The 24,106-nt window shown below is 39.7% G+C and overlaps 1 protein-coding gene across 1 annotated transcript in view; it reads left to right on the top strand.

Moving 5' to 3' along the window:
* Positions 1-24,106, top strand: part of SGCZ (sarcoglycan zeta) — a 586,363-nt gene that overhangs the window by 500,290 nt on the left and 61,967 nt on the right. Inside the window, exon 4 of the mRNA XM_087724454.1 lies at positions 3,478-3,565. Coding sequence (XP_087580580.1) covers positions 3,478-3,565 — 88 coding nt within the window. The remainder of the gene's footprint in view (positions 1-3,477; positions 3,566-24,106) is intronic.

Here is a 24,106-nt window from a genome sequence, read left to right as displayed (position 1 = left end):
TGCACAGGAGGATTTCTGCTTTTTATATATTTACTTGATAGATTATTCATAGTGGATTCAACTTTCCCTGCATTGATCGACTATTATATGTCCTTAACTTCCCTTCCCTTTCCTTCCCAAGCTTAAAATAACTATAAAACAGGCAACATAGAATACAAGATTTTGAAGAAATAGGAGGAACACAAAAATATATCAACAATCCTTATTCTCTTAATTTCTTATCAAGAATTAAGCCTAATTTAGCATAGCAGCTTAATGTTTAAATATATATCTACAGTATTCCATTAAAATGGTTCCATTAAAAAAGGCAGGACTAGAAGCCAGAATTTCTAATCTGCTATTTAAACTAAAGTGATTTATATGAAAAAAAAAATTATTTCAGATACAAGCTAGAACTACTACTACTTTTATTTATTTGAAGTATTTTTTCATATGAATTACTATTCATGATTTTATAAATAGACAAGATATATAAATGTTAACTTTAAATGTGTTTTCAAAGGAAAAGCAATTTATGCTAATTTGAGTATCAAGTAAAAAATAGCATGAGGATTTAATGAGGGTTAAACCCTCATGAAGCTTTAATTTAATTTAAAAATATCATTTTTAACATCCTTGCCAGTTTTAAATTTTATACAGTTTTTATGTTTTAAAATATTTTATTGTAGAGTCCCAGGGGACATGGTGGCTCAGTGGCTAAAACATTGAGCTTGTCTATCAGAAAGTTCAGCAGTTCAGCAGTTCGAATTCCTAGCACCACATAACGGAGTGAGCTCCTGTTACTTGTCCAGCTTCTGCCAATCTAGCAGTTCAAAAGCATGTAAAATGTAAGTCAAAAAATAGGAACCACCTTTAGTGGGAAGCTAACAGCGTTCTGTGTGCCTTCGGCATTTAGTCATGCCAGCCACATGACCACAGAGACATCTTTGGACAGTGCTGGCTTTTTGACTTTGAAACAGAGATGAGCACTGTCTCCTAGAGTCGGGAACAACTAGCACATATGTGCAAGGGGAACCTTTACCTTTATCTTAGAGTCCCTCTGTGAGGGAAATGGGCAGTTTTAAAATGTAATAAATAAGGTTCTGATGTTTACAGAAAAGTGATAAAATTCACAAATAGGTAGTCTACTATATTATTTATTTTAAGACATCTGATTTTGTTGAGGGGAAGAAAGAAGATTGGGTAAAAGAAGTATTGTCTTAAATTTGTATGCATTGGTCCATCACAGCAAATAAGACACCTGATTTTTAAATAATCCCTTTCTTAGCTTATTGGATTTCTGTTGCTAAGAAGCACTTGTTTAGAGGAATATGTATTGCATAACAGGGAAAACAGTAACTTATTTATTCTCATATACATACAACAATTTTTATTCTACCCTTGGCATAATATTACTATATTTGCTAAAATGAGTAGAAAAGTTCTCACCAGCATAGTTCTTTCCACACAGGTTATTTCATTTATGTTGAATGTTTTGCACTGAATGTATGAATGTATGAATTTAGCAGGCATGAATTCTCTGTTGAGTGGGGGTTCCTGGGGATTTAAATCTAATGCATCTTAAGAAAGTGAGGTTAGTGAAACTTGACCATGAACTAAAGAAAGTTTAAATCTCAGCCAGCTATAATGCTCAATTTGGTTGTTTTAGGCCATTTGCAGTCCTTCAGGAAGGAGAGGTGAGATGAGGACAAAATTGGAAAAGAGATGAAGCCTCGTGTGGAATGTCTTGGACAAAAGATAGCATGTATTCCTAAGCAATACATTCACCAGCAAAGAATTAAGGAATAGAATACAAACAATTAACAGGAAACAATCACACCCTGACATGAATTTTACCCAAAGCTCTCAGTTTAAGCCAAGCCAAGGGAGTTTAATTTTGGATAAAGATGACAGTGGCATTACATGACAAAAATTGCTAAATTTCTACTATATACAAAACAAATATTTTGAACCGGGCTAGGTTAGTTTGTTTCACTTAGCAACTACTTTTTATTTATTGTTTTCCTAAAACCTCTGTGAATAAGACTCGTGAATCATCCAAAAGTTTCACAAAGTGAGAATCTTCTATCATTCGTTTTTTTGTGATTTATCTTTAGTGCTGGGAACCAGTATTCCGCCTTTGTAAATGACTCCCATTTGGTTCACTTACTGCTGTTTAGAATGGAATAGCCTCATCCTGACTAACTCAGGGGCATTTTTGATCATTCTCTCCTTCACACTCTGAATGTCTTAATGATCATCTTTAGCAGACCCATTGCCTTTAGTGTCAGAAAATGTGCTGGAAAAAATAGTACAGCTGCTTTAAACAGAAATTACAGTTTTTCAGTATGCATGTATATGCAGCGGTGACATATTGCCTTGCCATTTGGTAAGCCTATTGCACCAAAATGGGATGCAGTTGTCTGAGATGGTAACTGATACATTTGGAATCATAGCGTAATTCAAAACTCAGATTTCATATATCACCATGTACCTGCCATTAGCAAAACTGTACTATTTATTTGTTTGTTTTTTATATAATTGCATTTCTACAGCTACCTATTTCACTTTGTGACTCTGGGTGGCATACAGAAAAATAATCAAGAATGTATAATTGGATTGGATTGGATACTTAATTTGGCTAAGTGTAATTAGACACACTGTGAGGGACACAGTAGCTCAGTGGCTAAGACACTGAGCTTGTCGATCAGAAAGATCAGCAGTTCAGCAGTTTGAATCCCTAGTGCCGCGCAATACCTTCTGCCAACCTAGCAGTTCGAAAGTATGCAAAAATGCAAATAGAAAACTAGGAACCACTTTTGGTGGGAAGGTAACATCATTCCATGTGCCTTTGGCATTTAGTCATGCCAGCCACATGATCACAGAAACGTCTTTGGACAGCACCGGCTCTTTAGCTTTGAAACAGAGATGAGCACCACCCCCTAGAATCTGGAACAACTAGCACATATATGCGAGGGGAACTTTTGCCTTTACCTAATTAGACACACAAGAACTATGTCTCCAGTACAGAAGTGTGTACTGTACTTGCAATGCAACAGAGATCATCATCATCATCATCATCATCATCATCATCATCATCATCGCAATAAAAAGGGAAGTAAAGAAGATAATAAAAGGAATAAATAATAATTCTTCAGTCACACTCTTTGAGTTGAAAAGAGTGATGCCATAAAAGGAAAAAAAAACTGTCCCATATCTAGATGTCTTGGCATTCAATACTCTGTAGCACTGTCCCAAAGGAAGGAACTGAAAGAGGCTGTGAGAAGTCTGTAAATATCTACTCATCCCTTCTTCTGACCTGCAAAATATATAGTTTCTTCCCTATAAATACCATTAAAAACAACCAACTTGAATTAAAAGAAAAGCAAGAATTTCAACTAGATCTCATGAAGATACTTGGTCTTTGACAGGAATACTCTCATTCTCTCTCTGCAGTTTTTTCTTCTCATTTCATTGTTTATATACATTTTTTTCCAGGACAGTCCACTGGTCCTACAATCAGATAGGAATGTTACCATGAATGCAAGAAATCATATGGGACACATAACAGGACAGCTGACTGTAGGTAAGTCTTATTATTTAATGAAAGTTTTGTGCTCTGAATTTAACACCATACTTTAAAATTTAATCCCTTAGCATAGGTATTAAAGGAAACAATTGATTGCAACTGTGTTAATAATGATACTGATCTACAGCCTACATTTTATAGTCAACTAACTGTACTACAAGTTAATTTTAAACAGAAATATAAATTGATTAAATAAATACATCAAAACAGTTCTCAAAGTAGTTAACAATAACTGCAAGGCAAATAAAAACAATTGGTAAAAGCAAACTTAAAATCTTAACACATTATCCGAAGCACACAAACTGATAAAAAGCATCATAAAACCACACAAAAAGTCAAAGAAATGAAACTCTGAGGAGGAAAATGAGGACTGCTCTCTATGTCATAAGTATGAGACAGTTTGCATGTTTAGCAGATTTAGTTCCAATTTAATAAAAGAGATAATGTATTATAACAAATTACTGATCAGGTAAAATGAGATTTAATTCTATCTGTACTTTAATAGCATCTCCCTGCCTCCCCCTTTTCTTTATCTATTCAAATATTTACAAAAAATATTTTAATCTTTACATCTAATAAACTTGCATGGCACAAAATGTAGAACAATTAGTTTCATATTTTTTTGTTTACTTTTTTAAAAAAAAGACGATACTGAAAGAGATAAGAGCTATCCTTAGGATTATTTTCCTTGATTCTAAACTAGACACAAAGCAACTGAATGAATTTCTACATATTATGGACAGTTTAAAAGTGCATATAAATGTATGTATGCAAGCATGCATATGGATGTATGGATGGATATAGATAGATAGATAGATAGATAGATAGATAGATAGATAGATAGATAGATAGATGGATGGATGGATGGATGGATGGATGGATGGATGGATGGATGGATGGATGGATGGATGGATGATAGGTAGGTAGGTAGGTAGGTAGGTAGGTAGGTAGGTAGGTAGATAGATAGATAGATAGATAGATAGATAGATAGATAGATAGATAGATAGATATGCATATAGTCAAGGCTATGGTTTTCCCAATTGCAATGTATGTCATGAAAGTTGGACCATAAGAAAGGCTGAGCGCCAAATAATTGAGGCCTTTGAACGCTGGTACTGGAGAAGACTCTTGTGAGTCCCTTGGACTGCAAGGAGATCAAACTGGTCAGTCCTAGAGGAGATCAACCCCGACTGTTCTTTAGAAGGCCAGATTCTGAAGATGAAACTCAAATACTTTGGCCACCTCATGAGATGGAAGGATTCACTGGAGAAGAGCCTAATCCTGGGAAAGATTGAGGGCAAAAGAAGAAAGGGACAACAGAGAAGGTGGTGGCTGGATGGAGTCACTGAAGGCGTGAGCTTAAATGGACTCCAGAGGATAGTAGAGGACTGGAAGACCTGGAGGAATGTTGTCCATGGGGTCGCAATGGGTCAGACACAACTTCGCAATTAACAACAACAATAATGGACAGTTTATATTTCATTGACATAAATTTATAGACTACAATTTTATTGACTTTCATGTTCATTGGATTGATTTAAAAATAATAACTATAAATTACAAAGAATATCTTTCCATTTTTTTTCATCAATTGTGGCTAATATACAGTTAAACAGCTTTCAAGATAACTAACCTTAGCTTCAGAGTGGTCCAGGAATGTTTGAGATATTTTAGTAGTTGAAAATGTGAATCTGAGGCTTCTCTGACTAGAAATCACGGAAAGCCCAATACATTGCTTTGCACATGTTAAGAAATTATGCATTTCTTATGAATCAGCAGCTTCATATTCCTGTTTCCACTTGGAATGTTCTTAACTTCCCCTTATAGTTTACAGAGATTGCACTTTTTACAATAATATTTGCAGAGTGTTTTCCGCCACAAAAGAAACACAGTTGTCTTTTAAGTTAAACCTTTCAAACTTGAAGAAGGGGAAAAGAGGACAAGGAGCCTATAATCCTTAGATAACAGCTTCCCTAATCAGCATATGCCATACAGCATGTTCAGTTCTATAACTCCGTTCAGGGTTAGTTGCTGTGATTCCTAGCAATTTCTCTCATAAATCTTCCTTCATTGGTAGGCTTGTGTTGTTCTTTACAAATTAAAATGTGTGATTATCCTAGCTCAGCTGCCACTTTTTAAAAATGATAAAATCTTCCACAGAGATATTGTGATTTATTATATTTGATTTCCTAAATAGAAATAAACTAGATTGCTGAATAGATTGATATGTTAGCTGATTCAACTAAAACAGATCCCTCATTTTAAAAGGTGACTTTCTAATTGGGAAGTACTGTATAGTTTTCTCAATATATTAATAGTTTTGAATCCGTTCACAAAAATATCAGGAGAATAAGTTTTTTTGCAGATAGATCCTGTTTCTTCTTGTGAAATAAGAAAAAAATTTCTTTAGAACAGTTATTTTGTTCAAATTTAAATCACAGTTAGTGAAATATATAAAGAAATAATATAAAGAATTTCAGCTATGGACTTCCAGATGCTTTTTGAGATTGGTTGTTACTTGCAGATACAGTATTTCATTACCCAACTATGTAACATCTTCAATGCCAGAGGTGGGTGGTGTTTGTTCTGTTTATATACATGGGTATCCCACCAACAGTGACAGGAAACACTAACAAATTGATATTTGAAACAACTAAAGCAAAATGTACTTAAAACCACGTTTCTCTTGTACCTTGTCTGTTACCTATGAAATACAGCTTGAACCTACATTATTAACTGATTTTATAAAGAATTGTCCTATTTACAGAACAAAGTAACTAGCTTGAATTCCTGTAGAAGAGAATATATTTATCTTAGGGCTGAACTGTGGGGTCCTTGGTGCTCTATGAACTTGGTTGTTTGCAGATGTTTCATTACTTTACTAGGTAACATCTTAAGAGCTAGAAGGGAGGGATGGAAATTCACTGAGGTTTAGGGTTAGACTCCCTCAAATTCAGAGAGGAAAACAAACATCGCTGAGAGGTTTGGAGAGGCTAGTTAGGCATGGAGGCCTCTTACATTTATAATCCCCCTACTATTCGATTCCTAGTCAACTACATGGAAAAATCCTAATGGGATGGAAACCTACTCAGGGTTAGTGTTAGGGTTGTTAGGGTTGGGACTGCAATGAAGATTAGGATTACAATTAAGATTAAACTTAATTGAATTATCAAGTAACACAAACATGACCAAGAGATTTTTAGAGGCTCATTATTCTTAGTAGGTGTGTTATATTTCCAATCCCCCTTATTATCAACTGCTGGTAAAATACATGGAAAAATCCTATTGGGATGGAAATTCACTTAGAATTGGAATTGTCCCATGAATCTTAGGAGGAAAAATATCACTGAGAGATTCAGAAAGGCTTGTTTGGTTTAGGAGGCCCCTAACATTTATACTCCCACTAATTTTTGATTCCTGGTAAAGTACATGGAGAGATATTATTGGGGTGTAAATTATTAGATCGGGTAAAGGAGGCACAGTAGGCTTCAGTAAACAACAGCTCTTTATTTCAAGTCAAGTAAACATGTGGCTGGGGAATGGTTGGGCAGCATCCCCTTTTAAAGGGATCTGTCAGACCTCTTAGCCAATGAGATTCAAACTCTGTTCCTGCCAGAACAGAGGACCTTAGTGGAAACCTCTTGCAGTCTGTCAGCAGGGGGGGGGATATCTAACACCCCTCCCTTCTAAGATGGAACAATCTGACTAGTGACGTAGTCACGCAGGTAGGCGGGCTTCTGCGTAGTTCTGCCTGACCTGCGCAGTTCAGTCTTGGTGTTTCCTTCACACAAGTTGGATGGACCTGTTGCTTCTGCTGATCTGTCTGGTGGAACCTCCTGGAAGTTTTCACAGGCTGCGGCTGGAGCTTCCGGTGTTGAATCGCTAAGAGCTTGCTGTGGGTCTGCATCGCAGTCAGATAAGTCATCCGACATTCTCGGGTTTTCCTCAGGACTGTTATTTTGTGTGTAGCTTCTTTTGGTTTGTGCAGGAGTTATGTTTGGCTGTCTAACCGTTGAGTTAGGCAGGCGGCTACGGAATTGGTCAATATGCCTTCTCCAGTTTCTACCGTCATCAAGTTTCACTGTGTATGATTGCGGTCCGGTAACACCAATTATAGATGCGGGAATCCATAACGTTCCCCCGGTGTAATTGTGTGCATATACTGAATCTCCTACATTAAAGGACCTGACTTTGCTAGTGGAGTCAGGGGGTGTTGAGGTGGAATAATTTGGGTGCAGCCGGTCTAGGTGAGACCTAAGGCGACAGCCCATGAAGAGTTCAGCTGGGCTTCTTCCAGTGGTAGCACTGGGTGTGTTGTGTTGTATGAGTAAGTAGTGATCAATTTGTGTCTGCCAATCGCCTGGGCCCATCCTATTGAGGGCTTCCTTTGCGGATCTTACCATTAGTTCCACCTGGCCATTGGAGCCCAGATGGAATGGTGCAACCAGGGCATGTCTGATTTCCTGAGCTGCTAGGAATGTTTCAAATGTCATGGCTATGAATTGGGTCCCATTGTCAGAGACTAATACATCAGGGAACCCATGCGTGGCGAATAGTTTCCGTAGTACCTTGATGACTGATTCTGCTGTAGTGGAATTCATCAGAACTACTTCTAACCATTTAGAAAATGTGTCAACGACTATGAAGAAGGTTTGGCCATGGACTGCTCCAGCGAAATTGATGTGTATTCTGGACCATGGTGCTTGCGGGCGCTCCCATTCTTTGGCAGGTGCTTCCGGGGGAGCCGGTCTGAACTCCTGACAGGGTGTGCATGTGGCTACCCATTCTTGCATATCCTTATCCATGTTTGGCCACCAAACATAACTCCTTGCTAGAGACTTCATTTTAACAATCCCCAGGTGCCCTATGTGCAGTGCTTCTAGAACTGCTATACGCAATTGTTTGGGAATAACTACCCTGTCCCGCCACAACAAACAACCATTAATAGCCAACAATTCATCCCACTTGGAAAAATACATTTTGAATTCAGACCCAACAGATCCCTTGGGCCATCCCCTCCACACCCAGTTCAAAATTTGTTTTGTTATGGGGTCCTTTGCAGAGTGGCATGCAATGTCACTGGAGGAGATGGGTCCGGAGTCCAAGCAGTCAATAAAGAGGACCAACGTCTTGGGGGTGGGGCCGGTGAGAAGTTCGGGCAATGGGCAGTGGCTCAAGGCATCTGCGTACCCTAACATGATGCCCAGTCAGTGGATGAGGTGGTAGGAATAGGCTGCCAGAAATATTGTCCATCTGGTCATCCGGGGAGATAGAGATACTGGGGTGGGGCAGTCCCCAGCCAGCAATCCTAGCAATGGCTTGTGGTCAGTGATCAGTTCGAAATCTCTGCCGTAGAGATACTCGTGAAATCTTTTTACTCCGGCTACTGCAGCCAAAGCCTCATGGTCCAGTTGGCTGTAGTTACGCTCAGCGGTGGACAATGTCCTGGAGTAAACTGCAATGGGGGCTTCGGCACCATTAGGCATGTGGTGGCTAAGGACTGCGCCGACACCGAAAGGGGAAGCGTCACAGATCAGCACCAGAGGCATGGTCTGACTGTATTGTACCAGGAACGAGTCTGCTGATAAGAGTCTTTTGACGGCGGCGAATGTGGTGGCCTTGGTTTTGCCCCAGGACTACTTTGCGTTCTTTGCTAGGAGGCGATGTAGTGGTTCAGCAACTGTCGCTTTCTGTTGAGAAAGACGCTGTAGAGGTTAAGGAGCCCAAGGAACGCCTGTAGCTCAGTCTGATTACGAGGTGTGGGGGCTCCCTTAATTGCTTTAATTTTTTGTGAGGTTGGGTGAATCCCAGACCCATTGATCATGTACCCTAGGAATTTGACTTTTGGTACATTGATTTTACATTTTTCTTTTTTGAGGCGGAGGCCCTTGTCTCTGATTCTAGCCAGAACTATTCGTATGCATTTTAAAAGTTGCGCTTCATTTGCGGCCGATACCAAAATGTCGTCAAAATAGTGGACGACTCCTGGTATCCCCTGCAAAAGTCATTCCATGATGCTTTCTAACAGTCCAGGGGCGATACTAACTCTGAATTGCAGGCGGTTGCATTTGAATGCACCCCTGTGCGTCATGATTCTTTGGCCTCTGTGGTAGCACCATCTACTGGCAACTGCTGATATGCCTGTGCCATATCTAATTTAGCAAAGATTTTTCCCAGGCCAAGGGAATGCAATAGGTGCTGTACAACGGGAACGGTAAGCGCTTTGTTGTAACGCTTTATTAATTGTGCATTTATAGTCAGCGCAGATGCGTACAGATCCATCAGATTTGACAGGTGTCACAATTGGCGTCTCTCAACGTGCATCATCGACTGGTTCGAGGATGCCCTGGCTCACAAGCTTATCAATTTCTTTGCCAATTTTTGGCCGGAGAGCAAAGCGTACTCTCTGGGGCTTTAGCCTAATTGGGGCTATTGCGGGGTCTAAGCTAAAGGAAATGGAGGTTCCTTTTACTCACTGAGACAAAGACGTCCTCGAAGTACTTAAAGATGGCTTCAGCGGTGGCTTCAGCGGCGGCTTCGGCGGTGTCCTCTTCTATGGAGTTGACTCCGGTCACTTCCATTCCTAGGGCTTGGAACCAATCAACCCCCAGCAGGCTCTGCAGGTCATCTCTGACCACTGTCACTGGGAGTTTTTTGCATAATTTCTTGTGGCGTACCTGGAAGGTGCCTTGGCCGATGATGGGGACTTGGTTCCCCTGGTAGTCGCATAGGCGGATGTCAGGGCTTCTGAGGTGTCTCTTTTGTATTTTAGGGATAGTTTGCTTCAGTACTGACCATGGGATTATGGTCAGTGATGACCCGGTGTCGATCTCCATTTCGCATGGAGAGTCCTTGACGAGGACAGTGACTTTCAGCTTTTTGGGGCAAATGGTCTGGATATGTCTAACCAGAACAGTGACATTCAGCTTTTTTGTGCATCCCAGGTGGCTTCGTATGGCAGAAGTGAGGTTGGTGATTCTATCATTGCTCTCAGAACCCTGTGGATACTTCTGCCAAGCCACTGGTTTGGATTGCTGTTTGTGGTTTGAGCCCCCCTTGGGCTGTCCTGCGGTGGCAGGAAAATCACTGCGGCACACCTTGGCGATGTGCCCTTTCCACTTGCATCCCTTGCAAATGGCGTCGTGGAAACTGCAGGATGATCGGTCGTGATCTCCTCCACAGCTGGCACAGGGCAGATTTTGGGAATTGAATTTCAGCACCGGCTTTGTTTGGCTACTGCGCATGAGGTAGCTGTCTTCCTCCTCGCTCTCAGAGCTCTCGGGCTCTGTGGTCTCGTGGTGGACGCGGGTACTTTTCCATGCCTTCGGCAGCATGCTGTGGCGCTGGATGGTCTCCATGGATTGGGTTGCTGATTCAGATGTTCTAGCTTCATCTAGTGCGATCTGTAGGGAGAGACTGGATCTCGCCAGAAGCCTTGTCTGCAGATTAAGGTCTCGCACCCCTAAGATTATGTGATCAAGAATTAGATCGTCTAGCTCACGGAACTCACAGTACCCTGAGAATAAATTTTTTTCCCGGGCTTCTGGAATGCCCGTGAGGTCGTTCGCTTTCAGGAAACACTCAAATCGCAGCATGTACGATTGCCAGTAGCTGGATTGTACAGAGTTGGTGGGGCATGCATGGCCATTCTGGTTCTCTCTGGATGTTCAGCAGTGGCTAGCTCGATGCCTCACAGAATGCTCCAGGCTGGATGTACTTGCAATGCTTTGCTCTCTTTGTTTGCCTAATTTCCTTCCAATCCCACCTTCGTCGCCAGTGTTAGATCGGGTAAAGGGGGCAGAGTAGGCTTCAGTAAACAACAGCTCTTCATTTCAAGTCAAGGAAACATCCAGCTGGGGAATGGTCGGGCAGCATCCCCTTTTAAAGGGATCTGTCAGACCTCTTAGCCAATGAGATTCAACCTCTGTTCCCGCTGGAACAGAGGACCTTCGTGGAAACCTCTTGCAGTCTGTCAGTGGGGGTGGGGAAATATATAACATAAATATATTCAGGGTTAAAGTTATTGTTAGAGTTAGCATTAGGCTTTCTCAAATTCTCAGAGAAAAACAAATATGGAAAAGAGATTAATAGAAGCTCAATATGTTTCAGAGCCATTTTACATTTACAATGCTACTAATTTTCAATTCTTTGTAAACTATTTGGAAAAATCCCATTGAGTTGGAAATCCATTTAGCATTACTGTCAGGCTCTCATGAATATATAATGGAAAACAAATATCACTGAGCAATTCAGAGACACTTGTTACGTTTAGGAAGCCTCATATATTTAAAATCCCCTAATTTCGAGTCCTGGTAAAATACATAGAATAATCATATTGGGATAGAAACCTAACCTTGGTTAGAGTTTGGCAATCTTGAATTTGCAGAATAAAACCAGCATGGTTTATAGATTTGTGGAGGCTCATTATTCTTATCAATCATCTTACATTTTATGTTTACAATCCCCCTAATTTCCAATTGTTAAAATACATGGAAAAATTCTAATCCTGAAACTCCTAAAGTTAAAACTTTGGCCACATCTACTCAGAATGGTAAACTAGATTCTACTGAATCTTTTTTATTGGATAGATGGGTATGAATAAATAGATAGATAGATTGATCATAGATAGGGGAGGGAGAAAAGGAGAGGGAGAGGGAGAGAGAGAGAGAGATCACAGGAAAGAACCATCTAGTACAAATTGCCCTGATGTTATCTCCATGCAGCTGTAAGTCCAATTTCTATCTGTACTGTTCCTTTGAGAAGGTAGGTAAAGAAACAAAGTTGTACAGTCTTAGATAAGATATGTGTTGATTGTTATGCATTAGTAATAAAAATTCTGAGAAGTATTTAAAAAGCCTTCAATTAGTATAATAAAAACCTGACGTTAGTTTATATTTGTTATAAAAATCGCAATACTGCAGAGATTAGTTGCAGCAACTGAACAGAATAGGCAGAGAGAGTGAGTGGAAAATACCAATTCTCTTATGAGTGAGCCATTGATCTCTCTTTGGCTGAATACGTAAAAAGAAGGTAAAAGAATCATAATGTGGTTCCTTCCATTTTATTATTATTATACAATTGTATCACAGCGGCCAGTTGTTTCGCCGGATTTGGCATTGGTTACTAGTCGGGCCCCATCCAGGGGCCTAGGACGTTGTAACGTATTTTCGTAATATGTGTGCAGATCCAAGCTGTGCGGCTTTTTGCATTTGACTGATGGTGATTTTGTCAATTTTTAACTGTTTTAAATGTAATTCCAGTGCTTTTGAAATAGCACCCAGTGTGCCAATTACCACTGGAATTACCACTGCTGGTTTGTGCCATAGTCGTTGAATTTCAATTTTTAAATCCTGGTATTTTGCGATTTTTTCATGTTCCTTCTCAGCAACCCTGCTATCACCTGGTATTGTGATGTCTATGATTGTGACCTTATTTTTCTCAACCGTTGTTGTTGTTGTTGTTGTTGTTGTTGTTGTTGTTGTTGTTGTTGTTGTTGTTATTATTATTATTATTATTATTATTATTATTATTATTATTATTATATATAGGACCACTGAATTTAAAGATTTTCCATTAAGTGGTAGACCATATTATCCCATAGCAGTTACTTAAAAATATCAAAATGACCCCAAAGACACATTTGTGCAGGTAATATTTTAACAATGTCTGAGGGAGGAAAATCTGCCCTTTTCTATATACTGTCTGTTACTTGTACATATCACATGTGACAAGGTGCAGCTAAAAATATATTATGCATGCCGAGCATGTGGGCAATGGTTTAATTACATCCAGTTTGTTCTTGTTCCATCATTTTTTCATATTGTAAGAGACTATAGTAATACTTACGTTTTCAGTCATGAGGACTAGAGACTTCCTGTCTATTTCACAATGCTCCAGACTGAGAACTGAAAAATTCCTAAGAATTCCATCGCAGGGTTTGAAATACCACAAGCCAGAAAGCACATTGAATTCTTAAATACTTTTAAATGCTAATCATGTACAAGGAATTACATTATTATGATTACTACTATATAAGGCATGTGTTAGAAGGCAGACAAACACATGTATGATATTCATATGTACTTTTCATTTAAAAAACGAACAAACTAGCAGCTAATAAAGGCTAATATTAGAAAAATGAGGTTGGCAAATGAGAAATGAAATGAAATTTAACTAAACCTCAAAAAACAAATGTTACCACAATCTTTTTTTCCCCAAAAATGATCTAATACATTATTTCTTTTAGTGTGAATTTTCTTCTAATATTTCAGTGCTATAGCAAATGCTCTGTGACTGTCATGACATTCCCAGAGCTGCTGCTGGCTGCAAAGCACATTTACATTATTTGGAGCATCGGGCTTTATAACAAATCTCTCACAGGACATTAAATTTTTATCTTTGCTTTCTCCCTGCTCTTTCAGACATTCAGGTATCTTATTTATTTATTTTTTTCTAAAATTGTATCTTGCATGCAGACTGGATGGGAAGGTCACCAAGAAGGGCAAACAAATTTAGTGGTGTTTTATAACCTGTGTGACAGAAAAATAGGTTGACATTCTCACATTCCTTTGACATGAGCCTTAGCCATATTTGTATTGGCAAATTGTTCTGCATGATATTAAAATCAGAGAAAAGAAATATAAAAATAAAGCTTCCATCAATTTTTGGGACCTTGTGGATATATCAAGAAAGTTTTCATGGCAATAATATAAAAGTAGTTTGCAACTTTTTGAATTCCTAGTCTAGCCTAAAGCCCTGGTTTACTTGATAATCTCCCATTCAAGAACTAAACCAGGCCTCATTATCATGAGTCCTTAAAAGAGACCAGACAAATTCAGAATGCAAGGGCATTCTTTGAACTGTATTAACTTTTTTTCCTTTATTGTTAATGTAACAAGCGTGGCAAGACATCAGCTTCAAAATGATTTTATACTCAGACAATTTATCCAGCAGAATGCCTCTACGGCATACAAACAGATCTTCTTTTCTTCCCTCTGCCTTCAAAGGCGGACTTAATCATGATTTCTTAATATCCTAAATATTATTTTGAGATTAAACAACCCTTCTACTAAAATGACAGTGTGCTTCTTCTACAATGCAGCTGTTTCTAAATTCCCCAAAGAGATAATCAAGGACTCTACAAGAAGCTGGTCATTTCTCATAGTTAGCAAAACATGGATTGTGCTTCTTGTGCCTTTAAATCTACCTTCCCTTTAAGTCAAGATCCAACATTGTGTTATCCTCCTCAGGAATTCTGTGCTAATTCCTCTTTGGTGATCTTCAGTTATCTTAGAAGTTTGTCAGCACTACCTAATCCTGTTTCTTTCTCTTTTTATCCAACTCCCCATCTGCCACTTTGAGACTCAATTTCAGAAGTTCCCAAACTATCCAATTCACAGCACCCTAATGGTTCGCAGACTGTGTGCCTGGCATTCTGGGCACTGTAGAAAACTCACTAACAGCTGCATTTATTAAGTAGTACCATCAATTTGGTGGAGTAGTTAAGGCACTGGGCTAGAAACCAGGAAACTATGAATTCTAGTCCTTGCCTTTGGCTGAAAGCCAGCTGGTGAATCTTGGGCCAATCATTTTCTTTCAGCCCATAGAAGAAGGCCATGGAAAACTATTTCTGATATCATGCCAAGAAAACTGCTCAGACAATTACTGAAAGTGACTTTCTCTCTCTCTCTCTCTTTCTCTCTCTCCCTCCCTCCCTCCCCGCTCTCTTTCTGATAAGAAAGAAGATGGTGTGGGGCAGTGGTAGAATTCAAAAATCTTAATTTCCAGTTTTGTGAGTGTGGCTTGGTGGGCGTGGCATGGGAAGGATACTATAAAATCTCCATTCCCTCCCAACTCCAGGGGAAGATTACTGCAGAATCCCGATTTTATCCCGATCAGCTGGGACTCAGGAGGCAGAGAATAGATGGAGGCAAGGCCAGCCAGAGGTGGTATTTACCGTTTCTCCAAACTACTCAATATTTCTGCTACCAGTTCTCCAGAACCTTTATTCTGCAATCCTTAATCTCTGGCAAATTTTGGTGTCACCACATAGAGAGCAGGGGTGGGTTTCAACCGGTTCGCGGCGGTCCCTGCGAACCGGTTGGTCGCCGAACCCGGAAGTAAGTAACTTCCGGGAACGGCGAAGGGCCCACCCGCGCCCGCGTGCCCGCTCCCGCTCTTTATTCGGTTTTGATGAATTCTGCGCTTCCACGCATGCGCAGGACGCATACAGCACCTGCGCGATCCTCCAGGAGCAGCTGGAGCATCGCACAGACGCTAGTACGCATGCGTGCACCACACGTGTGCACGCACGCGCCACACACGTGTGTGAGGACGCCGCCGGCCTCGTTCCAACCGAACCGGTTGGAACGGGGCGAGAAACCCACCCCTGATAGAGAGATACATTACTGAGAAGTGTTACCCCTCAAAATGACAAATCTTTGAAAGATATCTGGTATCAACTTCATTATTAAAAGAATGGCATCATTCAGTGGCATAATTCTCCTACACTCTCTTGCAACCCATTAGTGGATGGGTGTATACATGCAGATTTTTATTTTAATAGTAAAATCCAATACTAATTAAACTTAAAGAAAGGGAAGATAAAAGGTTAAGGAAAAAATAGATAAAAAAATAAAAATAAGAATGTAATAAAGATAAATAAAATATATAAAGAATCTACACTATTTATTTTATTTTTATTTTATTTATTTAATTAGTTTGTATGCCGCCCACTCTCGGAAGACTCAGGGCAGCTTACAAATAAAAAGAGAAGGGGGAATATAAAAAATAAAAAACAACAATTAAAAATTCAACAACATTCATGACTTAGGATGGGGCTGGATAAATCAACAGCCCCAGGCCTGCCGGAACAGCCAGGTCTTGGTCGCTTTGCGGAAGGCCAGAAGGGTAGTAACGGTCTGGATCTTGACTGGGAGATCGTTCCATAGAGCTGGAGCAGCTACAGAGAAGGCCCTCCCCCAGGGAGTCGCCAGCCGACATTGGCTGGCAGATGGAATCCGGAGGAGGCCTAGTCTGTGAGATCTAATAGGTCTCTCGGAGGTAATTGGCAGGAGGCGGACTCTCAGGTAACCAGGTCCGATACCATGTAGGGCTTTAAAAATAACGACTAGCACCTTGAAGCGTGTCCAGAGACCAATAGGAAGCCAGTGCAGCTCACGGAGAATAGGTGTAATGTGGGTGTACCTAGGTGCACCCACAATCGCTCGCGTGGCTGCATTCTGGACTAGCTGAAGTCTTCGAACACTCTTCAAGGGCAGCCCCATGTAGAGCGCGTTACAGTAATCCAGTCTTGAGGTGACGAGGGCGTGAGTGACTATCTGAAGGGCCTCCCAGTCCAGATAGGGTCGCAATTGGTGCACCAGGTGAACCTGGGCAAAGGCCCCCCTGGTCACAGCCGACAGGTGATGTTCACCCCCCAAGTTAAGAGATGGAATAGCTGGACCATCCTTGGGAGGGAGCATCAATAGCCACTCAGTCTTGTCGGGATTGAGTGCAAGCTTATTCTTTCCCATCTAGACCCTGACAGCCTCTAGGCATTGGCACATCACTTCTACCGCTTCACTGAGTTGGCACGGGGCGGACAGATACAATTGTGTATCATCCGCACATTGATGATATTTGATCCCGTGCCGGCGTATGATCTCACCCAGCGGCTTCATGTAGATGTTAAACAGGAGGGGGGACAGGACCAAACCCTGTGGCACCCCATAATTGAGGGGCCTAGGGGTTGATCTCTGCCCTCCAACCAACACCGACTGTGAGGTCTGAGAGGTAGGAGGAGAACCACCGAAGAACGGTGCTTCCCACTCCCACCTCCTGCAACCGTCGCAGAAGGATACCATGGTCGATGGTATCGAAGGCCGCTGAGAGGTCAAGAAGCACTAGGATAGAGGAGTGACCCCTATCCCTGGCTCGCCAGAGATCATCGATCAGTGCGACCAAAGCAGTTTCCATGCTGTAACCAGGCCTGAAACCAGACTGAAAGGAATCTAGATAATCGGTTTCATCCAAGGACCGCCGGAGTTGAAAGGCCACCACTTTCTCAACAACCTTCCCTACAAAGGGGAGGTTGGAGACTGGATGATAGTTACTCAAAATGGCTGGATCCAGAGAAGGTTTCTTCAGGAGGGGTCTCACCACCATATCCTTTAGGAGGTGCGGGAAGGATCCCTCCCGGAGAGAGGTGTTAACTATCGTCTGGATCCAGCCACGTGTCACCTCCCTGCTGGTCGAGACCAGCCAGGAGGGGCACAGGTCCAGTATACAGGTGGAGGCACTCACCGCTCCCATGGCCTTGTCCACTTCCTCAGGAGCGACAAGTTGAAACTCGCTCCATAAAATCCGCTCAAGACCTTCCCCCGGTACCTCGGCTGGTACCGTGCAATTGGAGTCCAGATCTGTCCGAATCTGAGCAGCAACCGGAGTGTGGACGAGAGCGTCAGGTATTTCTCCAAACACCATCTGAAATCCCATAGGGTCCATCAGGCGCCTGGGGCAGAACCACCTAATCGGTTCCTCCTCCCTACAGTGGGGGATTGGTTTCCGAAAGTCAAGCCTCAGTAGGAAGTGATCAGACCATGACAAGGGCAAGATCTTAATGCCCCTTAAATCTAGATCACGTCTCCACTGCTCCGAGAGGAATACGAGGTCAAATGTGTGACCCACTGAGTGAGTCGGACCCCGGATTACTTGGGTCAAGTCCATGGCTGTCATGGAAGCCATGAACTCCTGTGCCCCATCAGAGTGTTCACCGAGCGAAGGCAGGTTGAAATCCCACTAGTATACACATATTTAGTGCCTCTTCATTATCTATCTATCTATCTGTCTGTCTGTCTTTCTGTCTGTCTGTCTGTCTGTCTATCTACACACACACACACACACACACACACACACACACACGGATTTCTGCCAAATTTGGTTAATGTAATTTACAAAAAGTAGAATCAGTTCATCTTGGTGTGCTTCTTGTATAGACTACCTTGCAAGGCTGACATCAATCTTATAAGTCTGAAAGTACATCTCCCCCTAACATTTTTATTAAAAAAGTCATTTGCCCCCAAGTCATTTGCAACAAACACATTCCTGCTGAGGACCAGTTTGCCTTTCATCTGATTGTTGCCCTAGCAGAAGCTCTTCTTCCTGTCTCCCAAGGTCATTTCCACATACCATTACATCCACTGAGTTTTTTCTTCAAATCTAACCAAGAACAGATTTAAAAGGAAGAAGCTGCAGGAAGATAAGAAAGGAAAATTTTATTTTCAGAAACAGAAGTGTGGTCTAACACAACTGTAATTTCCTATCTTTTATGCATTACTTAGATTTAAGCTGGAAATGTACAGAGTAGCAGCAAAATATTGCAAAGTTGATTGTATCTTTTGCATTTTTCAACTGTTTTCCTTCAATTCAATAAAATAATTGAGGAGGAGATCTTCAGAAGAGAAAATATGTCTGGAAAATTTCTTAGGTGAAGCATGAAAACTTGCACTTCTCCTAGTTCTTATAATAGACAAGTGAGAAGGTCCAATTTATAATTGTAACCAGTCTACAATGTGTATGCCTTTTCATGTTTCAGTTAAAACCCAAGGGAAGATATAACATAGGAAGTCCTTCCATGCACTTATTTTAGATTAGGAATAATGACCAGTCAGGAATAATGGAACACTAATAGATTTATTTTAATTGGCTTGCAACAATAAAGGTTCAAGATTATTAATTCTGGGCTTGATTATCAATGGAATTATTTATAACAGTATCATACCAACCTGCCCAAATATTGCCAAGATAAATTGTTTTAAAGATGTCTGTTAGCAATACAAAAAAAGGAAATGAATTAAGCCAATTTTCTAATTTTTGCTAATTTTTCCTAATTTCCTGACATTCACTGGCTCCCACTTTTAATGGGTAATCAAAACTGTTTCAAAAAGTGGAAGCTTCTCTTTCTGTAATTATTTGCCCAACCTTGCACTCAGCTGACATTACAGATGATGTAAACAACTTACCTCCGTAAATTCATTAGTAAGTGTGCTGATGATAGTGGAAAGGTACATAGTGACAAGGTTTATTTATAATTGAAATGCTGATTTCTGTTTGGATTTTTATGGGGTGGTTCAGACAAATCCAGCAATCTCTCCATAATTTCTTAGTGCTAACAATAACAAACTGAAGGGAGAAACTGAATCTGAAGGAGGTGTTACTGTGAAGTCTCATGAAGCTTTTGTTTGGAAAAAAATCAATTCAATTCCTATTTGGAATATTTACTTTAAACAACTAATTTCCTCTAATTTCTTCAAAGGTTTCATTCAACCTTATGTTTTTTCCTGTTTAAAAATATTTATAGAGTCAATATTTTCACTTTATTACCTCCAGCATTGATTCAGTGATAGGCTAGAAACAAGGAGTCTCTGACTTCTATTGCTGCCTTAGGCGAAAGCCAGTTGGATGACCTGGGGCCAGTAACTCACCCTTAGCCCTACTCACTTCATAGGGTTGTTGTGGGAAAATAGGAGGAAGAAGTATTATGTACCGTATTTTTTCGGACTATAAGACGCGCTGGAGTATAAGACGCACCATGATTTTGAAGAGATAATTTTTTAAAAAAAAGTTTTTGCACTCTGCAGGCCTCCCAAACCCTCTGCACGCCTCATTTTTTTGGGGGGGGAAGGGCATGCAGAGCTTTGGGAGGCTCTTAGAGTGCTCCTAGGGGCTGGGGAGGGGGCAAAAATGAGGAAAAAATGGCCAATTTTTTGCAAAAACAGGCCATTTTTTCAAAAAATAAAAGGGGCATGCAAAGGCTTGTAGAGTGATCCTGGGAGCTATGGGGCAAAAATGGCCCATTTTTGCTTTTTTTTTTCCCCTCCCCAGCCCTCAGGAGCACTTTGCAAGTCTCCCAAATCCTCTGCACATCCATTTTTGCAAAGGGGGCAGGGTTTTGGTAGGCCAAAAATGCTGTATTAAGTTTATAAAACATACCCAGATTTTCACCCTCTTTTTTTGAGGGAAAAAGGTGCATCTTATACTCTGAAAAATGTGGTATGTTTGCCACCTTGTGTTACTTGTAATAAAGGTGAACTTTAAAAAAATCAAATAAATAAATAACACAAAGATATCTAATTCTATGCATAATGAGTAAATAAATCTGTGTAACGGTTGAATTTTGTGAGAAAGTAAAAATAGCATATTTAACTCATGCAAAAGAAAAGAATTGACTCACAGAACTACTAATCGATTATGTAGCTTGTTTGGTTTTAGTTCTAAATGTTTTGTGAATACAACCATTTTTGCTTTGTTTGCAATTATACATCTTACAGGGTTACAATGATCTGTTTTTACAGCTTACTTGGTGAACTAGAATTAAGCAAATTAACTCTTAATGTCCTGTGTAACCCACTGAAATTGGATCCATTTCACCCATGTTTTGCTTTTTTTGTTCTCAATAAATAAAAATGCAATACTCAGAACATAGCTGTGAGAGTTCTGTTTCTACAGAAAATAAATTCTTAGATGTCTGGAGCTTAATGCAGAATCCTTTGCCATTATCCATCCTGTTTGACCTTGATGGCAGCTAAAGTTTGAAAACATTTCATGAGATCAGATTGTCAACTTTCAAATAGAACTTGAGCGTTTCAATTTTGAAATCCTATATGTAGGCTCAGATTTAACTCTTTTAGCCACAGAATTTACTTGTTGACTTTTTTAAAAATCTCGCTTGCTCAGAGTTGTTTTCATGAAGATGAAATTAGACAATTGGGTCATTTTAAACTCAAGCAGAAAAGGAGAGATGTGAATATAATAGATGCTTTCCCCCAAACACTGCAAGAATGCTATTTCAATAGCAGTATATGACATTGGGTGAGTTTAAGCTGCCTTGAACTAAAAAAAAGTTGTGTCATGTATAAAAGACCAACTAGACTCACTTAATTTTTGATTTAGAAGGCTGCCTATACAGTACATGTATAAATGTTGTAAAATAGGGCTCAGAAAAAACATATTAAGTTCAAAAACTGTTAAAACTATATGTATATTATAACTGCATTTTAGAACTTATTACATTTTGAAAAATGACATTTAAAAAACCCTCAAATATATATAATTGCATATGCTACAAAACATTTTAATTTTGATAGATAACATATTGCTTAATTAGGTGTCATCAAAGGAAGTCTGACTACTGGTGTCTGCTTAATCAAATGTTTAGCATCTAGATGGTAGAAATGACCCATCTCTCTTCCAGGGACAGGTCAATAAGCCCGTTACTCCCATCCTTCTACTTAATCTTTGTTTCCCCCTTTTTAAATTGCCTTTAGCAAACACAGACATACACATACAATGTTTGTGTATCTGTTTCTGTGTGTGTGTGTGTGTGTGTGTGTGTGTATAGATAGATAGATAGATAGATAGATAGATAGATAGATAGATAGATAGATAGATAGATAGATAGATAGATAGATAGATAGATAGATAGATAGATAGATAGATACACACACATACATCACATACATACATACATGTATATATAAAAGAAACAGACATTGCAATCTCCGGAACTTTAAAATATATTGCTCACTGAGCTTTTGTTAGCCACTGCTAACATCGTCAGATTTTAAAAACCATTAAAGAGATACCTGCCTTTATGCAATGTTAATCAATTTGGCCATTGCGCAGGTGATAGGTCCATCCACCCTTCTCCCACCAATTAGTTTTGTTATTTTTACATTAGGCATGTTAATCGATGCTCCTATTCCTTCCTCCCCTATCGAACACAGCTTGGGCTGCTCATGCAGTTGTTGTTTCTTCCAATCTTATAGTAGAGTAATTGTGTAAGTTAAATAAATCTGGGATAACATGCACCCATATCTTTCTTACTTCTTATTCTAAACTACTCCAATTCTCAGAATAGATACTTATTCCTTGAAAGATTTTTTCCAGAAAAATAATCAGAGGTTCTGGCACACCCATTAACCTTACCGTGTTCCACATTCTGGGATCTCCATAATCAAAGGCCTTGCTGAAGTCAAAGAAACAAAGAGAAATCTACTTTTTCATTCCCTTAGGTTGTCCCCTGTTCATCTTTTCTTAGCCAACTGAACTTGCTGTCTTTTTTAAACATACCTGTTCTTTTGCCATTTTTCTCTATATTCTTCCTATTAAGTACTTCAGCAAAACTTTTCTTGGCTGAGGAATGACTGCACTTGTTTGTGATCTTCTTGCATCTTCTTTTTTCTCTGTTTGCAAACAAATCTTTTCCAGTCTCTAGGACGCTCAGCCTAATTCATATTTGCTGACACAGAGCTGTTAGCACTTCAACTGCATTTTCTCATGCAGTTTTAAACAGGTCAATGGATATGTCATCTGCTCTGGTGCTTTTCTATTTCCTAGCTGGTCCATTGCCTACTGTGATGTTGGTTCCAGAATACATTTTACCTCTGCAGGTGCATCTCACATTATATAATCCATTTCAGTAAAGCCTTTTCATTTTCCTTTAATCTCTGTTGTCTCTTACATCTCTTCTGTTTTTCCTCTTGAGTATTGCTACTTGTAACATTTTCTGTGATTTCTTAATATTAGTAAATTTTCTGTGATATTAGTAAACATTTTCTGTGATTTCTTAATATTAGTAAATAGTCATAAGTATTCTAAGCTTCGCCTTCATAAATGGCATATTTACATACTCTGTTTGATGGTCTGTGATACAGCTAATTTATATGGAATTATGCTTTGTAGAAGTTACTTTAAAATGTCTTTCTGTTGGATGCTGAGTTAGATGGCAGCATCTAATGAAATTTAGTCCTGTCAAAAGGAGGAGGAGGAGGCAGCATAGAATGAGAAAATCTCACATAAGCTCACTCAAAATCTTCTTGAATTGATGTCCTTCCTGCTACTTATAAAGAAATAGGAGACTAACTATTTGAAGCATTGTGTGTAGTCTGCAAATAGACAAGCAACTCTAATTAAGCAAAAAGCTTAATCAGACCCCAGGAATGCTGCTTAGGTAGGTGACATCTCCCCCCTGGTATAATACTTGGAAGAGTAATATTTATCAATAAGCGATAAATTCTCTGGAACATTTCGTTTAACAGGGAAATAAATAGACAGATGCATGCATGCACATGCGCGCGCGCGCACACACACACACACACAGACTTATACTTGCTCAGATCTTGTCTTCATTAGTCTCTTTTTCATCCCATAGCTGTGGTTTGAAGACAAAGTTAAACAGAAATCTCTCAAATACAACAAAACCTTTCAGAAAACTGGTAGACAGATTTTGACATGGCATTAATTCTTGCACATTGATCTATCTCTGTTTTCCTCACAAACATTAAAGCCAGTGATGTGGTGTTGTTATCAGCTTCAAGAATTTTCACCATTGTGAATGAATATCTGCAAATATCTGAAATCTGAAAACATATAAAATGGTTTAAACAAAAGCATTCCATACTCTTTTAGGTAAAACTAACCATGTCCAGGCCAACTAGGGCAAAATTAGATGATACATGGATATGTACAATATATGCA

This window comes from Thamnophis sirtalis, unplaced genomic scaffold, assembly GCF_051295495.1.
Source record: "Thamnophis sirtalis isolate CommonGarterSnake01/CBP01778 unplaced genomic scaffold, rThaSir2_p1.2 scaffold_10, whole genome shotgun sequence".
NCBI lineage: Eukaryota > Metazoa > Chordata > Lepidosauria > Squamata > Natricidae > Thamnophis > Thamnophis sirtalis.
Note: the sequence above shows the minus strand (reverse complement) of the source record. Positions and strands in the feature narration are given on the sequence as shown.